Genomic DNA, 21805 nt, shown 5'->3' on the forward strand with positions numbered 1-21805 from the left:
TTCCCGATCTTCGTTGCAAAGCCTTTAATCCAACGACCACAATCATCTCGAATAATGCCACCGGCGCTTGCCAGACCTGTGCCTGTCTTCATTGCTCCGTCGGTATTAAGCTTCACCCACCCCGGTTGAGGAGGCGTCCATTTTGGATTATGATTATGCTTAGACTAAAACTAGCATATCCTAGCAACACTTGCCACCCAAGTGATTTTTACTACTCCCAAGCAAGAAGCCAATGATTCTCCCATGATGCATGCGGGCGCATGCATCCATGTTACATCGTACAACATCTTCAACTTCCGAGGAAATCCCATTAAATTTCTTGATTTAATTCATTTCATGCATGCACGTTTTATTATTTTTTTCCTATATTCGATCTTGTTTTTGCAGGGTGTCAGCTTCTTCGAGATATTTGCAGTTGCCCATAGGACTCACTCATCATATTCTGATTCCCATTATATTGCACCATAGAATATAATACAAGAGCTGAGCTGAGAATTGAAGCTACTTTTACCTCCTTGGCATATAGCAAATCTTTGTATACAAATCTAGGGAATCGATTTTCTTTCCGTCAATGGAGCTATGTTGTCTCTTCTATCTTTTAAATTTCTAGTTTATATTTCTTCATTTTCCAATGAAGACGTGGGAAAATTATTAAGTAGTGGTCCCAAGATGATTGTGCCAACATCATATCAAATAATTGGAGTTGCATATTGACTAATCATTAATCTTTATATATGTAACAACTTAACGAAATCAGTCTACATATTAATGGAATAGTAGGCATATCATCAATATTTTAAAATTTTAATCTTACAAATTTATTCTCGATCTGTACTTTGTGATTAATCACCCGTAGCGAAGTCAAAAAATATTAATCGGAGTAAAGATTTAAGTATCTTAGTTTTTGATATTGTGAACACCATGTATATCTTCTTCAGTTGGATACTTTTGGTGCTCAAATGAAGATAGTGATATTGTGGGTGTCCTACATCACTTCATGTATAAAAAAAAACACTCTTAATTTAAGTTTTTTTTTTTTCTTTTTTTAAATTTATGAAAACAATGTCAAATTGACATCCTAAGTCTAATAATATATGCAATTATATCCCCTAATAACTGCCAAAAAAAAAAAAATCCAATGATGTCCCCTAAATTTGAAACATAGTGCAATTAGGTATATATTAACGTTAGCATGATATCATTAGAGACGAAAATGTACGTAAACTAGGTTGGGTTGTGCTATCATTTTATAATTATAATTATAATTATAATAATTATAATTTAGAAAGTATAAATTTTAATTTATAGACCTACAAAATGTTTAAAATTTTTTATTTAAATATTTTAATAGATTAAAATGGATTGAGTCGAGTTAACATTTAAAAAATGTAACTGAATCAGAACGACTCATATTCTAATGTGGACTAGCACAATACAACCTATATTAGTGTTGATCTATGTGGGTTTGGGACAGTGCAAGCTGACACCTCCCACTTGCGTTGACTAGCTTATTCTAGTCAAATCAATCGTTATATCGTCACCGAGGCTACAATGCATCCTTGGCCCAAAATGACGATGTTTTATAAGTTGGTGAGAGTTGACGCGACGGACACCGTTCCGTCCATCCAATCTCGTTACAATTTTTTTTTTTTTTTTTTAATAAACATTTGTGTTTATGTGTATTACGTTAAGAGTTTATGTGTATTATGTGTTGTGTTAGATTATGTGTATTATGTTAGGAGTTTATGTGTATTCTACTATACAATTCTGTACATACAAAACATTTTCTTTTTTAGAAGTTAACGGCAGAAACGGAAAACGGAATTTCCAAAATAAATAACCGTTTAGGACACACAATGCATTGTGTGTCCTGGTGCACGATATAATTTGCCTAGTCAAATGACATGTATTTATAGGGCGAAGCAACAATTATACTGTGGACCGCGGTGCCATTTCTTTAACGGAGCGCGCATGTTTGGTGTATTAATTAACAATTGAAACTATAGTGTATCTAAACTGACACTGTCTCACGTATTATTTTTATATTATCAAGTGAAACTGCAATTGAAATGAAATGAAACTGTAGTTGTGTTGAAATAAAACTGCAGTGTATACAAAATGAAACTAAATAACAATTTCACATATTTTAGTGTATATTACCCAGCGAAACTGTAGTTATATCAAAATGATACTGTAGTTGTGTTGAAATGAAACTGCAGTATATATAAAATGAAATTGAATAACATTTCACATATTTGAGTGTATATTGTGCAATGAATCTGTAGTTATATCGAAATGATCATGAAGTTGTGTTTTAATGAAACTATAGTGTATATAAAATAAAATTAAATAACATTTTCACATATTTGAGTGTATAAATATCGAATGAAACTGTAGTCATATCGAAATGTAACTGTAGTTGTGTTGAACTGAAACTGCAGTGTATACAAAATGAAACTGAATAACAGAGTTACTTTTTGCGGAACAGCGCGGACGACAGGAAACCGGTGCCGTTTATTTTTATTAAACAAAATGACGTCATTTAGAAGTTCGTTACATAATTCATTATGCACTGCGGTTCACGATATAATTTGCCAGGGCGGAGGGGGCAAATAATATCATGGACCAAGGCCCACATTGCATTGTAGACTTGGGTCGAAAACAACATTCAAATTATGTATATGTAGTTAACATATTATGTACTTTATTTGTTTGTAAAAAAAAAAACTAAATGTACACAATATGTTAATTGTAATATGTACATATTTATTAATTGAATGTATATAATGTGATAACTGCATGTACATACGGATTAATACATTAATTATAATAAATATATAATTTATTAACGGTGGCTACATAATATGTCAGGTGCACGTATATAATATGTTCATTGTAATGGGGACATAATTTATTAACTGAAAAACATAACATGTTAACTACAAGTACATCATTTGGATAGAGTTCACCATGTGCATATGATCCTGATACTCAATATAATAATTGGGGAAGGGGGGGGGGGGGTTGAGACATGTAAGTTTAGAAACTAAATTCAAAGAAAACAAAAAAAACTAAAATTTCCATAATCAGACTTTTCTTTTAAGACTTTTGGATTTCAATTCTGACCATTTTTGGACAATAATATCTTTTATTCACTCATCTCCTCGATCTCAAGCCCGTCTATTGGATATACGGAGAAATTAAACAGGACAGGAGTCACTGTTGGGTTTAAAAGACTTTCTTTTTAATTTGATCAAATTCTCTTTGAAAAAAAGCATTTAAAATTTGTTGAATCTTCCTAAACGTTATACATGTGATTAGACATTCCAGATCAGAAGATATAATAATTATTAAATCTTTAACTCTTCTTCCACGGCTCCCTCCCATCAAAGAAATTCTCCGATCCTTGTACTATTTATATTCTCACTATATTTGGCTCTAAACGCATTATTTTAATTCTGTATTCATGATCATCTTCTTCTTCTGCAATAATAATCTTTAGGCACGTATATATGTTTCTATTTTTACTCTCATGCATATATACATGCATTCCTCATAGATTTCTGCTTTAATAAAATTGATTACGACGAAATGTACGCTTACACGTACAATTTCCTTTTGCAGCTCGCCGGCCGGAACTGAAGTGATCGATCGTCAGAATTATGGAGAGCGGCGGCGGCGGCGATGGCTCTTCCCAGTGCTTTTCAACTAGTACGTGTTCACACTACCTCTACTGCTTCAATTTAATTAGTTTTCTCTTCGATTAAGATCTTAATTATTACGTTTACATATATATGCATTCGATTCTCACCTGCAATTCAAAATATAATGGTGCTTGAATTGAAATCTGGCGGATCGGATCAGGCGGGGGGAAGGAGCCGGAGATAGCGAGGCTGCAGCGAGAGCTGGGCCAAAAACTGGCTAAAATCAACGAGATGAAGAGAGAAAGAGATGAATTGAAGTCTCGTCTGGAGAAGCAACAGCTTCCCCTTCAGGAGGAGGCGGCTTTCAAGAGGCTTGTTGAGGACTTCAATGCCTTGAGCAATAAATATAACTCCATGTTGCATGAAAGCTCACTGGGGAAGGGATCGGAGGGATGAGTTGACGACCTAATTTAAAGTAGACGATGATCCAATTTGGGTATTCTCTATATTTTCCTGCAGATCAGAAGACCAATATAGTTTATTTATATATATGTATGATCATTGTATTGTATATATAAGTAATCTTTTAGTTAAATTTATGATATGATGTTACTTGCCTAATTTGGTGCAAGGTCGTTAAATATCTTCTAGAAGAATAAAAAAATTTATTTTCAATTTTCATTTTGATGTCATCTAATATTTAATTTATAGTAATATATTATAATTTTAATTAAATTGATTTAATTTAATTTACTTGGAAGCTAATGAGATAAAAAGAAATGATTGATGTCAATTGTCAACTTCAAATGCAAGGATTAAAAATTAAAATTAAGAATTAAAAAGAAGAGAGAGAGAGAGAGAGAATGAGAAAGAATTGAAAAAGAAAGTCATACAGAAAATAAAGGAAAAAAGAGAAAAATTTAAAAAAGTAAAGGGGTTGCTTCAGTTTTATTTGATATCTCCATGGAGGAATTGAAGAGCGCATGATATTGCAGTTGCTGAGATTGATCGGAGGCAGAGACGAAGAAGGCGCGCCCAACCGTCTTGGGCGACTCCGGAACTCCAAACCCTAATGGTCAGATTTTCTCTCCTATAATCAATCTTATTATTGAATTAATTTATCCATGTGGCCGGCCCACCCGGTATTGAGATTGAGGCGCAGTTGGATCAAGTCGAGTTAATCGTTGTCCATTTTGTTGAAATCGGTTGTGAATCCCTCGGGATTTCGTCGCCGCATCAAATGGATCAGACTTTCGGTTTTAATTCTCCGGCGATGGGTGGCCCGGCGCCGTTCGGCTCTGCTTCGTCGCGGCTGGCGAAACCGCGATTCACTAAGAAGAAATATACGCCGGCCAATCTCTCCATTGGTTTTGAGAATGATGACCGGAGTTTCAACCCGTTTCTACCTGTCTCGCAGCCCCCGGAAGGTACCTCCGGCTCCGGCGTGGTGAATCCTGGTCCTTCCGATAGTAATGCTGATGTTTATCGGAATGCGGGGTTTGCATTCGGAGCTTCGAAAGCTAGCACTAATGGTAATCCATTTACCCCTACTTTTGCTAGTAATCCCTTTTATTCAAACTCCCAGGGAATCATAGAGCCAGATAAAGATCTTGTTGGTGAAATTAGAAACTTGAAAATTGAAAGCCAGCAGCATATTAATGATCCTGGGAATATGAATGGTAAAGAAACTGGTAATTCTGAGACAAAGGGGATGGATGAACTACTTGCTTCTAAATTGCCTGAGGAGGTTGAAAATAAGTTGAAGATTAAAAGTGAGGAGAATGCTGTGAGGTCACAGAAGGGTGACAGCCTCAAGTTTAAATTAAGTGGAAGCTCTAAATTACATGATAGCTTTGTAAGCGGTGATAATGTCGATGGTGGTGCTGAGAGAATGGAACTCTTGAATGAGATGAACAAATTGAATATCAAAGATGGGGCAACAGATCAGTTGAAGAACCCTGCATTTGAGGGAGTAGAATCTTTTGGCAGAGCCTCTGATAATGAACTTCATGATAGGCTGAAGAACTTACATCTAAAAGAAACTATGAACCCAAACCTTGGCAATGATAATGCTAATGTTGATGCTAATTCAAGCGGCCGCTGTAAGTTTAATTTTGGGGGATGTGGAAACACTGTTATTCAATCAGATGGCATAAATAACTCACAACATGGAGGCCTTTCTGATCAAGTGCAGAAAGATTTGCCACCTTTCACAAAAACTGCAAATGAGATGGAGACTGAACCTTTCGGTCGCAAGAATTCTATATTTTCTTGTTCAGTCCCTTCGGAACTCAATTTTCAGGCAGAAAGGAGCGAAGTCTCTAGTAGTGGTCAAAGTGGTATTATGCCCTCCTGTTCCCCCAATTATGCCCGACCTGCAACTTTTGGTCCTGAAGCACCATTCATGGATAGGCCTGGAAAGACGGCTGAGTTTAGTTTCAGTGGGATGATGCAACATGTAGAATTTAAAACACCAAACTCAAAAGGGAGCTTGAATAGGAAAATTGAAACAAAAAGGGATCCAACTAAAGATACCAAGTTGAAAAAGAAATGGAAACATAGGAAATCAATTTCAATTTCAATTCCACCGAATACTGGACAATGTTATTTTCTAGCAGAAAGCTTGGAAGAAAATGTAGAGTCTTCTGAGTCATATTCACCAATGGATATTTCTCCATACCAAGAAACAACAGCAGATAACATTTCAAGGGGAACTTCTGTGACTTCTGATGAGGCCTTAAGCTTGAATGATAACTATGCATCAAGTGAGTCACATCCCATGGTTTCAAATGATATAGCTGATGAAGATCTTATTGATGCAACCCAACATTTGAATATTAATGAAAACAATGTTTATAATGATAAGGAGAAAGTAGAACCTTTGCATCCAGGTGTTTGTGTTGAGGAAGATTATATTTCTGGAGCTGAGACTGAAAGCTTCTTATCTGCTACTGATCACCTAGATTGTAGCACTGATTCATTTGTTACTGCAGCAGAAAATGAAGTAAGTTCCAGTTCAACTGTTGAGAGACAAGATATTAATGGTGGAAATGCAAATTTAGAAGACACATGCCAGTCTAAATTCATATTCGCTGCCTCTTCTACTGCTCAATGTCCATCACCATCAGTAACACGACATCGGAAGAAGAAAAGTCATGCAAGACATGGAAGTGATTTAAGTAATTCTGTTTCAAGTGCAAAAGTTCCATATTCACCCTATTCTCTGAGTTCTTTTCAAGTTTCTGGGGCATCTTCATTATCCCTTAATAAAACTAAAAATGTTGACATGCCTGCCTTCTCAAGACAGAGCCAGGGCAAAAGTCAACCACTTAAGGAAAAAGAGGTCAAGTTAGAAGCTAACTCCGCTACTGCCCAGAGCATGGCAGCTCTGGAAGCTTGTGAAAAGTGGCGACTAAGGTTTTCTTTGAATGCTTTTTATCTTGATAATTATTTCCTGAATCAAAGAAAGCAAAATTAATTTTGCTTTCTACTTTGATTGGCTGTTTGATGATGCAGTCATGGGCTAAATATTCTCTTTTGGGAAAATAATATTTCTTAGGTTTGTTAATTAAATGCTATAATCTTTACTTATACTAGGGGAAATCAAGCCTATGCAAGTGGGGATTTGTCTAGAGCAGAGGACTATTACACACAAGGGGCTAATTGTATATCTCAGAGCGAGACATCTAGGAATGCTCTTCAAGCTTTGACGTTGTGCTACAGCAATCGTGCTGCAACACGAATGTCTCTAGGAAGGATGAAGGAGGCACTGGATGATTGTTTGACAGCCATCAGATTGGATCCAAACTTCCTAAAGGTCCAACTTCGAGCTGCGAAGTAAGAGCTGGCCTCTGTTAGCTTTTTGTATAATATTATATTACTTGTTTTTCTTTCTTTCCAACTTTCACATGCGTGTCTCATAATTTCCTATACTTTTCTTCTCATTTGTCAATCTCTGTCCCCAAAAGATGGGTTTTGCTGGACATGATTCCCAATTGAACTGCAAGCAAATGATGAATATGCATTTTTAAAGCTTTAGGTGGGGTTCAGTCAAGTATTCCTTTGTACTGATTAGTTAATGAGTGGCCCGATCCTTTTGAGTGGAGATAAAAACATTTGCAACAAGTATTTAGTATCAAGCCATTTCAGCTCATTCGATCCAGAAAAAGCTCCTTAAATAGGGTGCTTCATCAATTTGGTGGGTGGTGGTGCATTTGAATTCAACTCTAATGGTCCAGATTAGATATTCACTATGAAATTCAGCAAGTTCTTCTTTTGAAGTTTTGTGATTCATTAATTCATAGGTACTTGGTTTCTATAAAATATCTACTTAAACAAACTATTGAGCATATACTTCCAACCCTGGTTTTCTCTGCCTGTCTATTGTTATCTTACATTATTTCTTTCAGTCTGTCTACAATTCTGGACAATGCCATCATGTTTGAGTATGAAGAAGATAAAATATAGTGTGGAATGTTTTCAGAAGGAGGATGCTATAAAAATCATATTTCTTATTCGTTTTTGTTTGATTGTTTCATTTTATTTTTAATCTTTAGCTGTTACCTCTCCTTGGGGGAAACGGAAAATGCGTCTCGACATTTTATGAAGTGCTTGGAGATGGGCAGTAAGTCCTGTGTAGAAAGAAAGGTACTGGAGGACGCCTCTGAGGGCTTAGAGAAGGCACTGGTATATAATACTTCTAACTTCAATTTAGTACTTTTAAGGAATTATTTTGAAGATTTTCTATGTATGCTGTTGGTAACTTGGTGTACTGATTGCTGGATGTATGCATTTTGGTTCACTCTTCTACAAATTGTATCTTTCTTTGATTTAATTTTTGGTTTATTGGGGATTTGGTGCCTTATTTATGACCATTATGTAAAGTGCTTTAGTAGAGGGTGGTGCAAGATAAATTAGCAGAACGTAACATGTGAAGGTTTAGCTACATCCCTTTCTATCTGCCACCCTCCCCCTTCCCCCCAAAAATACCATGTGAAGGTTTATTATTTGTTTAAATTTGTATTAGGGGTTATATTTGGGCACAACAGACTTTAACTTTACCATTCGGTAAATAATTATAGTAGCAACTTAGGATGGTCTGAAATTCTACATTTTCCAGTTTTAGTGGATTCTTCATTCTGCAACTTCCTGATGTGGTCTATTTGGCACAAGAGTCATATGACTATGATTTGAAAATGTATATTTTTAAATCTAAGGTGGCTTATACTATTTTTGGTAATTGAAAGTTGTGGAGTTACTAAAAGATTAGAAAGTTGTGGAGCACTACTGATGCATGATTTTTGTTCATCATCCTGCCTGAAAATAGTTTCTTGTTAATACACTAGAATGAAAACCCACTTTGTTTCCATTCGGTGCCAGAAAGTATCAGAATGCATGAAGCAATCAGCAACACTCTTAGGAAGAGGAACGTCTAATGATGCAGTCTGTGCCTTGGCTGTGATAGCTGATGCTTTGGTGATAAGCCCTTGCTCAGAAAAGCTTCTTGAAATGAAAGCAGATGCTCTTCTTATGGTTTGTGTTCCTGGGGAATGAGACGTCAAGGCTAATAAATTTTGCTAATTAAGTTGAAATTTTATTGTTTTTGGCTTTGAGCTTAATTTTGTTGATTTTATTGACAGTTGAGGAAATACGAAGAGGTAATTCAGTTATGTGAGCTGACACTTGCTTCAGCTGAGTTAAACGCATTCCGATCAGATGTTGATTTGAAAATGTTGGATGCTTCTAAGATACAAAATACTGCTTCGTTTAGGCTTTGGTGCTGTTCGGTAACAGTCAAAGCCTACTTTTATCTGGGAAAGCTTGAGGAAGCTGTTAATTTTTTGAATAAAGAAGAGAAATCCATGCCTTCAATGGAAAGGTAATATCTTCATGGAGTAAAGATTTTAAGTTACATATGTAATGATTTACTATTACTTCCTCCGTCCCATTTTCTGTCTAGTTTGATTAACGAGATTTGATTCAAGTTATTTACAACTCAATTTTATGCAATATTTAGTTTAGTATTAGTGTGTACAATTTATATATTTAGAAACTATATTAAATGTACTATTAAAACACACACAAAAAAATAAAAAACTGAATTTAGAAATTGTAAGAAAATGTTAATAAGGAAAAAAGTGAATAAAGAAGACTTGATTTTACTGATGAATAGTAAACTAGACATATAAAATGGGAGAGGGAGTACTTTTCAATACATCTTTTTCCTTTTGCCATTTGGTGTAGTGGTGTTTGACAATTATGACTATTTTTTTTATTCTTGTGCTTGGAGTTCTGAGTTGTAACTGGATGGTGCAATGTATAATGAATTTGTTATCAAGTGGCTCAGAATTCCTTTTTTTTTTTTTTTTTTTTTTTTTTTTTTTTTTTTTTAAATTTTAAATTTGCAGTGGTGGAACCTTTGCTTTAGAATCTAGTATACCTTTGGCTGCAACAATACGGGAGCTCTTACGCCTCAAGGTGTGTTCATTTTATGCTATTAATGCTTTTACTTGCTAGTTGCTATTCATATTTGAATCTTGTTAGTATGCCTGATTGCCTGGCTTATTTTAGTGAAGTAATGTTTGAGTATCTCTGAACTTTTGTAATATACACTACAATCTGTATAGAAATAATAATGAAGGAAATAAATGTGGATTTAGGTGATATTTGCAAGTTGTGACATCTTGGTGTCCATGCTAAATTGGTTTGCCACCTAGACCATCATACACACTTGCAACTTGAATTAGGTTGAAACAACACCCTTAAATGGTGAACCTTTAGTTACAAATGAACCCAATGGGCCTTACTTCTATATTGGCCAAGTGTGGAAATCTGGAAGCAGCTATGCCAGGACTTCTTCAGATTTATACCTCGTCTAAGCTATAATGCTGTGTTAGAAAGAGGTTAAGTACATCTCACACTGGACATTTGATATGATAATCATATTTATGTTAGATCCATCGTAGTCCTCCATATCTTGTAAAATGTCTCACTTTGCTTAAGAAAGCCAAGTTATAGACTCTAAAATATTTTTGGAATCAGATTCTATAATGTTTTTCTTAGTAAAATCTCAGTATTAGGTTTTTAAATACAATGATGCACATAGATTGTGAATTTGAGGGATATTGATGGGTCTAAATTGGGTTACATGCCCCAAGATGTTTTTAACTTATCAAAAAGGGGGAAAAGATGCTTTTGATGTTCTGTTTATTGTAAGATATTTATATTTATTCTTCTCTACTGCAGGCTGCTGGAAATGAAGCATTTCAGTCAGGAAAGCATGCAGAGGCTATTGAACATTACAGTGCTGCTATATCATGGAATGTTGAGTCACGACCTTTTGCAGCGATTTGTTTTTGTAATCGTGCTGCTGCATACCGAGCAGTGGGCCAAATATTGGATGCCATTGCAGATTGCAGCTTGTCTATAGCCCTTGATGGAAATTATGTAAAGGTTCGATTCTGATATAGTATTTTCAGTGCAATATGATTTCCATTGCATACCTAATTGGGTTTTGATACTGTATTGTTTGAATAGATCTTGACACCCATATAGTGCGCAAAAGATATTGAACACATTAAGACGAGGCTAAACGCAATTACACATGCTATCATTGAGGACTGGACAGTCACATTCTTAAAGAAATTTTTGTTTCCTTTACCTTAGGAATGCCAAATGTCGATTCTGAATTGTGTGGTCTTTAGTAGGATGAGTATCCTTGAGAAAATATGTTACTTTGTGATGAACTTAGTATATGATCTTGAATTTTTTTTTTTTTTTTTTCAATTAAGAAATTCCTCCGGTGAGGAATTAACCTTATCTTAGCACTATTTATGCCAGGCCCCAAGCCCATAAGGTTTTCAATGCATATTTTTGCAAAGACCTTTATTATATTTAACTATTAGATCTGATATGTGCATACACTGCTTCAAATTTTGAATATATATGTTTAATAGACTTCAAGTTTCAATCCATTCCAACCTTGTCATTACATCCAAATGCTTGGGCTATGGCCTCTGTGGACTAAGGAAGGAACTTGAAAGGAGAAATGGAATATAAACAGGATTTGCAAAGGAATGACTCCAAGTCTTGCAAAAGGAATCATCTATGTGGATTTTGCCTATGGTCATCCTTCCTTTGATTTTCTATTCATATCATGTCTATATTGAATGAAGTTGTTTTATGTTGTATTCTAAAATAAAGAAGTAACTTGCTATAAGCTTTTTATAGCCTGCATTCAATACTGCTTTTCATGAATTCAAGTTCACCCAAGGTTTTTGTCACCTGACTTGAATTGGTGGTTTACCTTTATTACAACAAGGCATGTCTCAACTTTGGTGCTTGACTTGGAATTTTCCATAGGCATAATTGCTTGTTGAATTTGGTAGAAGTTTTGTCTGCCTTCATTTATTGCCAATACTCTTATGCAGGCAATATCTAGACGAGCTTCATTGCTTGAGATGATCAGGGATTATGGACAAGCAGCTTCAGATCTTCGAAGGCTTATCTCCCTTCTCACAAGGCAAATGGAAAATAAGATAAACCAGTCAGATAAAAGTTTTTTCATGAGTGAGATCCGGCAAACACAGCAGAAGCTTTTGACAATGGAGGAAGAAGACAGAAAGGAAATCCCTTTGAATATGTACCTAATACTGTAAGTTATATTTTCAGACCCATGATTTGAAAACTTTGAGATCATTTAAGATGTGTTGCCAACACTTATTTCGATTTCCCAAGGTAAAATGATTATAATTTTTCAGTATGCTTAGTTTTGTTGTCACAGGAAGTTGTATCTTGCAGTGTCAGGTGTGTATTTCAATACTGTAAAAGAACTTAAGCATGTTATCATGTCCTTGTAGTCCAGAGAAATTCACCTAGTTCGGGCATGCTGAACAAGGTTAACAGTTTTACCCCTTTTAAGTAGTCAGCTTGGCAAATAGGTTTCATCTCAAGTACACCACCATCACTCCATAAGTTATGAATGTAGAATTGTAGATAGCACTTTCTATGAGTGTCTGGTTGGCTGTTGATATATATATTAACTTGGAGTACTCAAAACTTTTTTCAAGTTATCTATTTCATAACAAATCATTGCCTGTATTTTTGGTGTTTGAATAAGTACCTCAGGCTGCTGAATAGGGAACCATAATGTTTGAGGAAATATGGACAAGTGTGTAATTTATTTCATTCATTGAGCTCTTCTCTAATAACAATAGGATGGTACTTTTGAAATTCCAGGGGAGTAGACCCATCTGCTGCGTCTTCAGAAATTAAGAGGGCTTACCGAAAAGCTGCACTCAAACATCACCCTGACAAGGTTCTCTTTGTGATCTTCACTGCTACATTAGCATTATTAATTTTTTTTTTTTTTCGAGACTGACACCATTCAATTGTTTAGGCTGGGCAATTGTTATCCAAAAATGATAATGCAGATGATGGAATTTGGAAAGAAATAGCTGAAGAGGTTTGTATAGATGCTGACAGGCTTTTCAAAATGATTGGGGAGGCCTATGCACTACTTTCGGATCCTGCAAAGGTATTCTTTCAAAGGAGACTTTGGTTGTGATCTCAAGACATAAGTTCATTATTTTGTCTAGTCCAACTTTAATTGTCTTTATAAAAATGAACGGTTACTTGGGAATATTTGCTTCATTTTCTCTCTTTTGGGTGGTGGGGCGTGGGTGGGGAGGGGATAGTATGTAATGTAGCATGCAGTGATATGTATAATTTCAACAAGTTGTTAGTAGAAATGTACTACTATCAAATATTGGAAAGATGTAGAGTTATTATAAGGAATCCAGTAGTACCCTGTTACACATGCTAAACCCAGTTTCTTGGTCTAAGTTTGAGCTTCTTTGGATATCTGTTTCTATCGTTTATGTCATACACTTGTAAAATTTGATGTTTAACTATAATGCTGCCACCTTGTAGCGCTCACGGTATGATATTGAAGAAGAGACGAGGAACAGTCAAAATAGAGGGAACAGAGGCAGCACGATGAAAACACACATGGACTCTTATAACTCTCAATTTGAGAGGAGTGGGAACAGATGGCAAAGGAGTGCTGTTTGGAGAGCATATGGGAATTTCCAGCCCAGAGAGTCAGATAGAAGTCAGTCAAACTGGTACTCATGACAAGGTTCAATGCTCTGTTTAAATCCTAGTATACAGAGCTTTACTATTGCTGCAGAATATGGGAGAATTTCCTTGTGCAACTAACAACAGGTGGCAACTGAACTGATAGATTTTGAACACGATGTCCCATGTTTTGAACTGATTTGAGGATTCCAAAGTTTATGGTTTACACGACAGCAGGTGGAGATCAGAGCAGTTTGAGTTGACCTACATCTGTGCTCAGAAGACAATGGTTGTAAAAATGTTGAAGCAACTTGAATGATGTCTCGCCTGGAGGCAACGAACGGTACATTGGTCAAGCAACTCTGCTAACAATACCTGCTTGCTGCACGAGGCTTCGACAAAGACGGCCAACCGGCTAGCTCAACAATAGATTTTGCATTGTTCCACACAAGATTTGTGTTTGTGAAATGGTTTGTTCTATTCATTTATTATTTTGATTGATTTGTACATAATAGTTTGTTATATTTATTTTCAAGTGCCAAGTGTGCAATTAGTCCATCCTTTTTTTCCAAAGGAAGAGCTTCTTCTAGAACTTGTTTTAAAAGAATCCAACCTTGGGTTTTTTCTCTTCTATTTTCTTAATTGATTTGCTTCTCTTTCTTTCCCAAAAGTGTTACTATAATTTGTTGGGGAAGTGTTTCCACCCTTACCATTATCATTCCTTACTAGTAGATTGATTGATTGATTTCACATTGAGTTAATAAGAAATCTATCTAATTAAAAAATGAGCTTTTTCCTTGTAATAAACATTTCTAGATGTGGCAATCTTATTCTTAACGACTTAGGGCCCTTTCACTTGAGATCACGCCTTTTGGTGTTATAAACATTAGACAAGGTTGCCCGTATGGGCTTAGTTCAATAGTTCAATAGACAGTATCTAGGAGAAGCGCACCAATGTCCGAATTTTAGTGGGGATTATGTTCAAAGTTGGTAGATCTCTTGTGTGCACCGGCATTTAACCTTACATCCTCCTAAATGCTCTGTTCCAAAATCTCACATTATCTAGGTAATTCTATTACTTAGGGTAATCTAAGATCCCGTGAACCAAACACCACCTAAATCCTACTCTAAGAAAATCTGTACCCAACCGGGTATCTCGTCCCGAAGCCCCGGAGCTAACGATTGTTGAGGATCCTCCAAGGGAGGAGTTTGTCTAGATGGGAGTCCACCGGCTGAGGATCTCGTTCCGGAGCCTCGGAGCCAACGGTTGTTGAGGATCCTCCAAGGGAGGAGTTTGTCTAGATGGGAGTCCACCGGCTGAGGATCTCGTCCCGGAGCCTCGGAGCCAACGATTGTTGAGGATCCTCCAAGGGAGGAGTTTGTCTAGATGGGAGTCCACCGGCTGAGGATCCATCCTCCAAGGGAGGAGTTCGGCAAAAGGATCCATCCTCCAAGGGAGGAGTTTGTCTAGATGGGAGTCCACCGGCTAAGGATCCATCTTCCCAGGGAGGGGTTTGTCTAGATGGGAGTCCACCGGGAAGTTTGTCTCCGGCTGAGGATCCATCCTCCAATCCATCCTCCAAGGGAGGAGTTTGTCTAGATGGGAGTCCACCGGGAAGTTTGTCTAAATGGGAGTCCACCGGAAAGTTTGTCTAAATAGGAGTCCACTGAGGATCCTCCATCCTCCAAGGGAGGAGTTTGTCTAGATGGGAGTCCACCGGGATCTCCAGTCCCACCGGCTGACCGAGTTTCATATGAAAGGAAATACCGGCTACCGGGATCTCCAGTCCCACCGGCTGACCGAGTTTCATATGAAAGGAAATACCGGCTAACCGGGTTTCATATGAAAGGAAATAAGGAAATACCGGTTACCGGGATCTCCGGTCCCACCGGCTGACCGAGTAATACCGACTAACCGGGTTTCATATGAAAGGAAATAAGGAAATACCGGCTGACCGAGTAATACCGACTAACCGGGTTTCATATGAAAGGAAATAAGGAAATACCGGCTACCGGGATCTCCAGTCCCACCGGCTGACCGAGTTTCATATGAAAGGAAATACTGGCTAACCGGGTTTCATATGAAAGGAAATAAGGAAATACCGGTTACCGGGATCTCCGGTCCCACTGGCTGACCAAGTAATACCGACTAACCGGGTTTCATATGAAAGGAAATAAGGAAATACCGACTAACCGGGTTTCATATGAAAGGAAATAAGGAAATACCGGCTACCGGGATCTCCAGTCCCACCGACTGACCGAGTTTCATATGAAAGGAAATAAGAAAGAAGCTATCGAATCGTTAAACCGATGAACCAAAGAGGTCCTACCGGGAGTCGAACCCAGGTCACTGGATTCAAAGTCCAGAGTGCTAACCACTACACCATAGAACCAATACACTTTGGTATTAATTATTCATTTTATAAACGAAGATTTAAGCCCCGTTGAGTGGCGGAACAAGGCAATGGATCTTGGCTAGATCCGTTGCCTTGCACCGTAGCTTGGCGGAGTCAAGTGGCGGGGATCATTTAGCCAATACCAAGAATCTTCATATTTTGGACTCACTAGAATCCTAGAGATGCGAGCCACGTCCTCAAGTATAAAAATATCAGCTAGAATGTCCTGATCCTCTTAAATGCTCTGTCAGACCGGAGTGTGGGGCCATTGGTGCTGGGGATTCAACCTTTTAGGAGAAGACATTAGACATGGCTTTAAGATAGAAAACAAAAATGGAAAATGTTTTCCATTATTAAACAAGCTCAAGTTACAAGTTGAAATATGAAGTGTATGAATGATAATTGGTAAATAATAACACTACCAAGTTGCCATTATGTCTAAACCTCCAATGCTATTATGGAATTATGGCCTATGGGGAACTTATACACAATCTCTTCTCATCTCTCTAAGGGTGTATGATGTCACCCATAAATGCCAAAACCAATCTCTTTAGGGGCTGTTTCTACCATCCATGGAGCCCTATCATGAGAAAAAAAAACCACATTTCAATTGGTAGAAGTTATATAACCAACTGAAGAGAAAAAGTGTGAGTGGATAGATCAGTACTTGTCCATTACAAAATTGATCGTCCCTTGAGTAGCACGGCCGAGGAGGGTTTCCCTCGCCTCAATCGCGATTCCTTCAGGCTACAACCCGAGCATGTGGAATAAGTATAAGTTGGGATAATATCATGTTCTATACCGACGATGCTATATACTATAATACCTCTTCCGGGAACCAAACCCCGGGTTTTGTGCTTCCCTCGAGAATTGCCAACGCAAATGCAGCTGTTGAATTTCCCACTGATCTAAAAGGTTACAGAAATCACAACACTTCACTTTCTTTTTCAAATTTAGGAGTGTAAGCAATAAAAACAGGCGAGTCACGGCAATTAGAAATACGGGTTTATAATAAATAAGAACGAGGTTCTATAGTAACAGAAGCAAAAAGGTTGTCAGCAGAACATACTTGGAGAGTCTTTTGTGACTAAATATTCCTACTCTGTGACGCCCATCTGTACATTCCAAATCAACCTGTTCCAAATCGACAGAACCGCATAATGACTAACATATACTTTTCGTCTAGCTTACAACTGTAGCTAACCCACGGCAAAACTATAATTCAAATGAAGCAACAGATAGAAATTAAAATAGAAAGTTCACCCTTATTGACACACACTCTCCAGATATCTGGTCAACTGCCCGAACAAGTGGATCAAATAATTGAACTAGTTGTTGAACTTTGCTTCTGTCTCTCAAAAATTCCTGAAAATCCATAAAATGGTATTGACATAGTAGTAGAGTAGAAAGGAAGGTATATGTCGCAATTTATGCCGTGGAAACGTGTTCACCATGCGCATGGTGAACACAGGAGTAGATCCATAATTTCTATACTGTAGATTCATAATTTTGTTTTTCATTTGTTGTTAACGATGTTTCTCTCTTCGCAATCGCATTATTTTGTCTTCGCAGTACAGATATTATGAATCTACAGTATAGAAATTATGAATCTACAGTATAGATGTTATGAATCTACAGTATAGAAATTATGAATCTACAGCTTAGAAATTATGGATCTATCCTGTCTTCACCATGTGCATAGTGAACACGGTTCCACAGCATAACTATTGGGTATATGTTGGGCGGAGGCCCGTGAAGGGCTAAGTCCAGCACCAGGTGTCAGGGGGATTGTTGGGCGGGATGCTTGAAGGGCCAAGTCCAACACCCTGCCTCTCGAAAATGTGCGGTATAAGGAAATAAAGTAGCTTTTCGAGTCCTAGCAAGGGTAAACTATGCAGGCAAGACTAGTAGGTGCTGGAAGGGGGGAGCTTTTGGCATAGTGGTAAGCGGGATAATGGAGGATACTAATCTTAACTTCTTAATTCGATGCATCCATAAGGGAATACGGATTTTTACAAAGCATCATACCGCTGGAAGTAAATTTGCCATAGCAATCATTCCCCAATTCCAGAAAATTGGATCAGTTCCAAACCGAGCACTGACAGATGGTATTCCAAGGATTTTATGTGCACTACTCACTTCAGGCAAATTTCTGCAAATATAAAAGAATATATAATAAGAATGACCAGAATAGTCTTGGAAATGGGGATAACTTTTATTCCAAAACCAGAATTAAAAGCAATCCCCAAGCGTTGGTGAAAAGATTTTCTTCTATAAATACTTACAAAAGGTAAACATCTTTCTTGCCAACCCCTATTCCGAAGTCGATGCTTAGCATTCCACTGTAAGGCTTTAATTTGATTTCAGTCCCTGGTATAATAATAACCCAACATTTTCGTAAGTTTCAACAAAATTTTGGATAAGCTATCCCGGGCTCAGTGAATCTCAGAAGAAAACCTTTATTATATGCAATTACATCTTCCCCAAGAAGCAGAAAGCTAGTAGCTAAAATTGTCGGTCCAGCACCACCTGAGCCAGCAGTGTAATAATAGAACCTGAAAATAGCATATTGGAGTAAAAGATCCATTAAATCATGAAATCAAAAGTATATTGTACTGTAAAATTTAATAAGTTTCTTAAAGTAAAAAAGACGAAAACTGAAAATCGAAAAGTGGAAGGAAAGAATTACCTTAGCCTCTCTGGCTTACTTTCGCTCTCATTCACCGCGATGCGAACAAGCTCTGCTGCCATCACTGCCATTATAATGGTAAAAGTTTTCGATCATAATGCATGGATGAAAACTGTATTATGCCCAAGAAATACTTCATATATGCAAGCTCAAAATTTGCAATGCTTTATCACGGGCTAATATTGCCTAAACTGCTATTTATCCTACAAAATTGATATGTCACGACACAAAGATATTGAAAATAGGACTTTACACATTGTGTGCACTTTTCTCGATGCATAAGTTTAACGAGAATCGTATAGTACCATTGCTCACTCCTGGATAGATGCCGCCGGTTGTTATTACAGGGATATTTGCAGCCAGTGCTTCATTCATATAGGATTTTGCACGGAATGCATAGCTTGTATCATCACAAACATCAAGATATGCGGTCTGTTCAAATATATGATTTGGAAAAAGTTCGGTTCATATCAAGATGTAGTTATAATATCATGTAGTGATCACTTGGAAAACGCCAAATGGCAGATGCAGGAAATAAGATGTGCTGGTTACCTTTCCTCACCTTGGTCTGAATGGCAGCTTCCAATACATTACAGTTCCCTGCCTGCTGGAACGGCCCAGCAGCATGAACAACGAGGTCCACATCTGCACATCAGACATTAAAAATAATTTTTGTTAAGCGTCCTACATTGAAAAAATAAGAGAGAACATGTGGATTTATAAGAACATGGGTTAGACTAGCTAACTGATTGGATTTCAGTCTTTTAGTGTGGTTTTTGGCACGTGCATTATAGCCCAGTTGAGTGACCTTGGCCCAATCTTGGATTATAACATGGTATCAGAGCCTAGTTCGGTCCACTTTGTGTTCACCCGGTTTTCTACCCATGGTATTGGTGGCCTCCACCCTTTTGTTTCAGGGGAGGGTCCAATCCCAAGCCTTCCAATCCTAAGCTTGCTTGTTCGTTCCACTTTGGTGGCGTCCAGAGTTTTCAGGGGAGGGTCCAACCAGTTAGATTCAAAATGGCATGTTGATTGGATTCAGTCTTTTAGTGTGGTTTGCCCAATCTTAGATTATAACAATTTGATTGGATTCAGTCTTTTTGTGTGGTTCGCCCAATCTTAGATTATAACAATTTGATTGGATTCAGTCTTTCTGTGTGGTTTGGCCTTTGTGCATTATAACCTAGTTGAATGAGGCAAGGTAGCCATTTGCACTTGAATTTGATGCTTTGAGAACAACGGGAAGTATTTATAAAGAGAACATTAAAACTAAAGAGGCAGACATACATTAGCATTAAGTGGTTGAAAACTTCCAAACTTGAAAAATGGCAGAGGATCCTAAGATACCTTTCAAAGCTGCTTCCAATGATCCTTTGTCATCTATATTGACTTCAGCGAACTCTGAGTTCTTCCCTAGTTTTGCCACCATGGCAGCACCCTTTTCCCTGTTGTACAACATAGCAAACATTACTAGCGAACAACTTATTATTGTATAAACTGAGAAGAAAGCAAAGAAATGAAAGTGTTCATCAGAAACAAGCATTATGATATTAAAGGCACCTCTTAGCTTACTAAAAATAGCACAAGATTTATATGAACTTTATCTGAATAAAAATGAGTTTTTTTTTTTCTTCTAAATTTACAGCTAAAATATTAATTCTTAGCCACAATTACTGCCTCATAAAATGCCCAAATCTTTTGTGGGAACATGTGGAATTGTTAGCAGAACTAACAACCAGATTATAAATGCTCATCTAATTATCCATTTATCATTTCATCCCATACATACATACAAAAGTCTTTCAAAAATCCAATTGATTTCAAAGCAACACAACAGCTAAAAAATTCACAAAATGGGTACAGTGTAATCATTATTTCCCCACAAATTCTTAAAAACATAAAACAAATTAAAAGCTCCCAGATAACAAGATGAACATAAATTTGGGTAGTTATTCACCTATTCCTGCCGGCGACGAAGAGTTTGAGATCAGGACAGAGCTTAGAGAGAGCAATGGCTGTGGACCCACCAACCCTACCGGTCCCACCTAGTATGAGGACTCTTGAGTTTTTCGCCTTCTCCGGGAGCTCAACTCTATCTCTATAGGTGTCCGCATTATTATTATCTTTAACAGCGGCCAAGGGTGTAACAGTCATTCTGGTGTTGGTCCAGTTCATGCAGAGAGAAGCCATTGTAGCAATGGAGAGGAAAGAGCAGAGCAGAGGCGTCGCCGGTGAGTCACTGGCTGGACTGTTATCGGTTTATCGTTACTGACTGTGGGTGGTGGACAAAAGTACGCCAAACACTATATAGAGACTAGAGAGATGGAGGATGGATTAAATTAATCTAAAAACTTTATATCTTTATAAGAAGGGGACTCAACTTTTAGTATTTTAAAATTGTGTTGATATTTTCTCTAAAAAAAAAAAAAAACAAACTGTGTTGACATTTTTATGAATGTGGAGTTATATGTTAGGTTAAAGAATCACCCTTATGTGGGGCCATTTTACTGGTTAAGACTTTCGAATTTATAATAGTTACTTGTTACTTAGGATAGAAATTATAATATTGAAAATTTGATATTAATTTGAAAGAGTTAATATTTAAAATGGTCATCGATTATAGTGTTTTTTTTTTTTTTTTTCGATTTCGTATTAAATGACTTTGGTGACCTAATATAGTTCCAGACTTGTGTGTTTATGCTCAACTTAGTCATCCGTTTGTTATTACGTCAAATTGGTGTTAAATAAAGTGACTACTTGTAGTTTTGTACTTCCAAATTCTATTCCTAACTTTTACTCCGATCCTTCTCACAAATCTTGAATGTAAATAACTTTTTCTGAACCCACAAAATGAAAATATCATATTCATATTTCCCACATCAAAAAGTATAATTAATGGAATAGAATTTCGAAGTCTCCATAATAGAACTAAAGTTTATTAGAGCACAAGTGTTTGGAAGCTGACATCATCAACAACATGACTTCATAAGACAACAAGT

General features: G+C 37.0%; 2 protein-coding genes and 1 non-coding gene across 4 annotated transcripts; 1 reads left to right on the forward strand and 2 right to left on the reverse strand.

Annotated features, from left to right (window-relative positions):
• Positions 1–4526: 4526 nt before the first annotated feature.
• LOC109154521 lies at positions 4527–14352 on the forward strand. Of its 2 annotated transcripts, XM_019302283.1 has the most exons (12): positions 4527–5715; positions 5752–7061; positions 7242–7481; positions 8201–8330; positions 9024–9176; positions 9284–9522; positions 10052–10121; positions 10890–11096; positions 12074–12297; positions 12882–12960; positions 13042–13179; positions 13575–14352. In XM_019302283.1, exons 1-12 carry the CDS (start codon positions 4885–4887, stop codon positions 13776–13778), a joined length of 3825 nt encoding a protein of 1274 aa, XP_019157828.1. In that variant the 5' UTR covers positions 4527–4884; the 3' UTR covers positions 13779–14352. The 2 variants fall into 2 exon arrangements, with proteins under 2 accessions (XP_019157828.1, XP_019157827.1); XM_019302282.1 differs by having other exon boundaries at positions 4527–7061.
• Positions 14353–16042: 1690 nt separating this feature from the next.
• Positions 16043–16114, reverse strand: TRNAQ-UUG. The gene has a single exon. It is a non-coding gene; the product is annotated as a tRNA-Gln (tRNA).
• A 324-nt stretch (positions 16115–16438) lies between these two features.
• On the reverse strand, positions 16439–21132 carry LOC109154522. The gene is made up of 13 exons (XM_019302284.1): positions 20764–21132; positions 20154–20251; positions 19369–19451; positions 19112–19238; positions 18807–18870; positions 18575–18672; positions 18403–18487; positions 18146–18269; positions 17381–17482; positions 17187–17251; positions 16944–17025; positions 16785–16864; positions 16439–16697 (listed from the first exon to the last, which is right to left on the reverse strand). The coding sequence occupies exons 1-13, from the start codon at positions 20994–20996 to the stop codon at positions 16640–16642; spliced, it is 1299 nt and encodes a 432-aa protein (XP_019157829.1). The 5' UTR covers positions 20997–21132; the 3' UTR covers positions 16439–16639.
• Positions 21133–21805: the final 673 nt, after the last annotated feature.

The sequence above is a fragment of the Ipomoea nil genome, unplaced genomic scaffold, assembly GCF_001879475.1.
Source record: "Ipomoea nil cultivar Tokyo-kokei standard unplaced genomic scaffold, Asagao_1.1 scaffold2647, whole genome shotgun sequence".
Classification (NCBI taxonomy): domain Eukaryota; kingdom Viridiplantae; phylum Streptophyta; class Magnoliopsida; order Solanales; family Convolvulaceae; genus Ipomoea; species Ipomoea nil.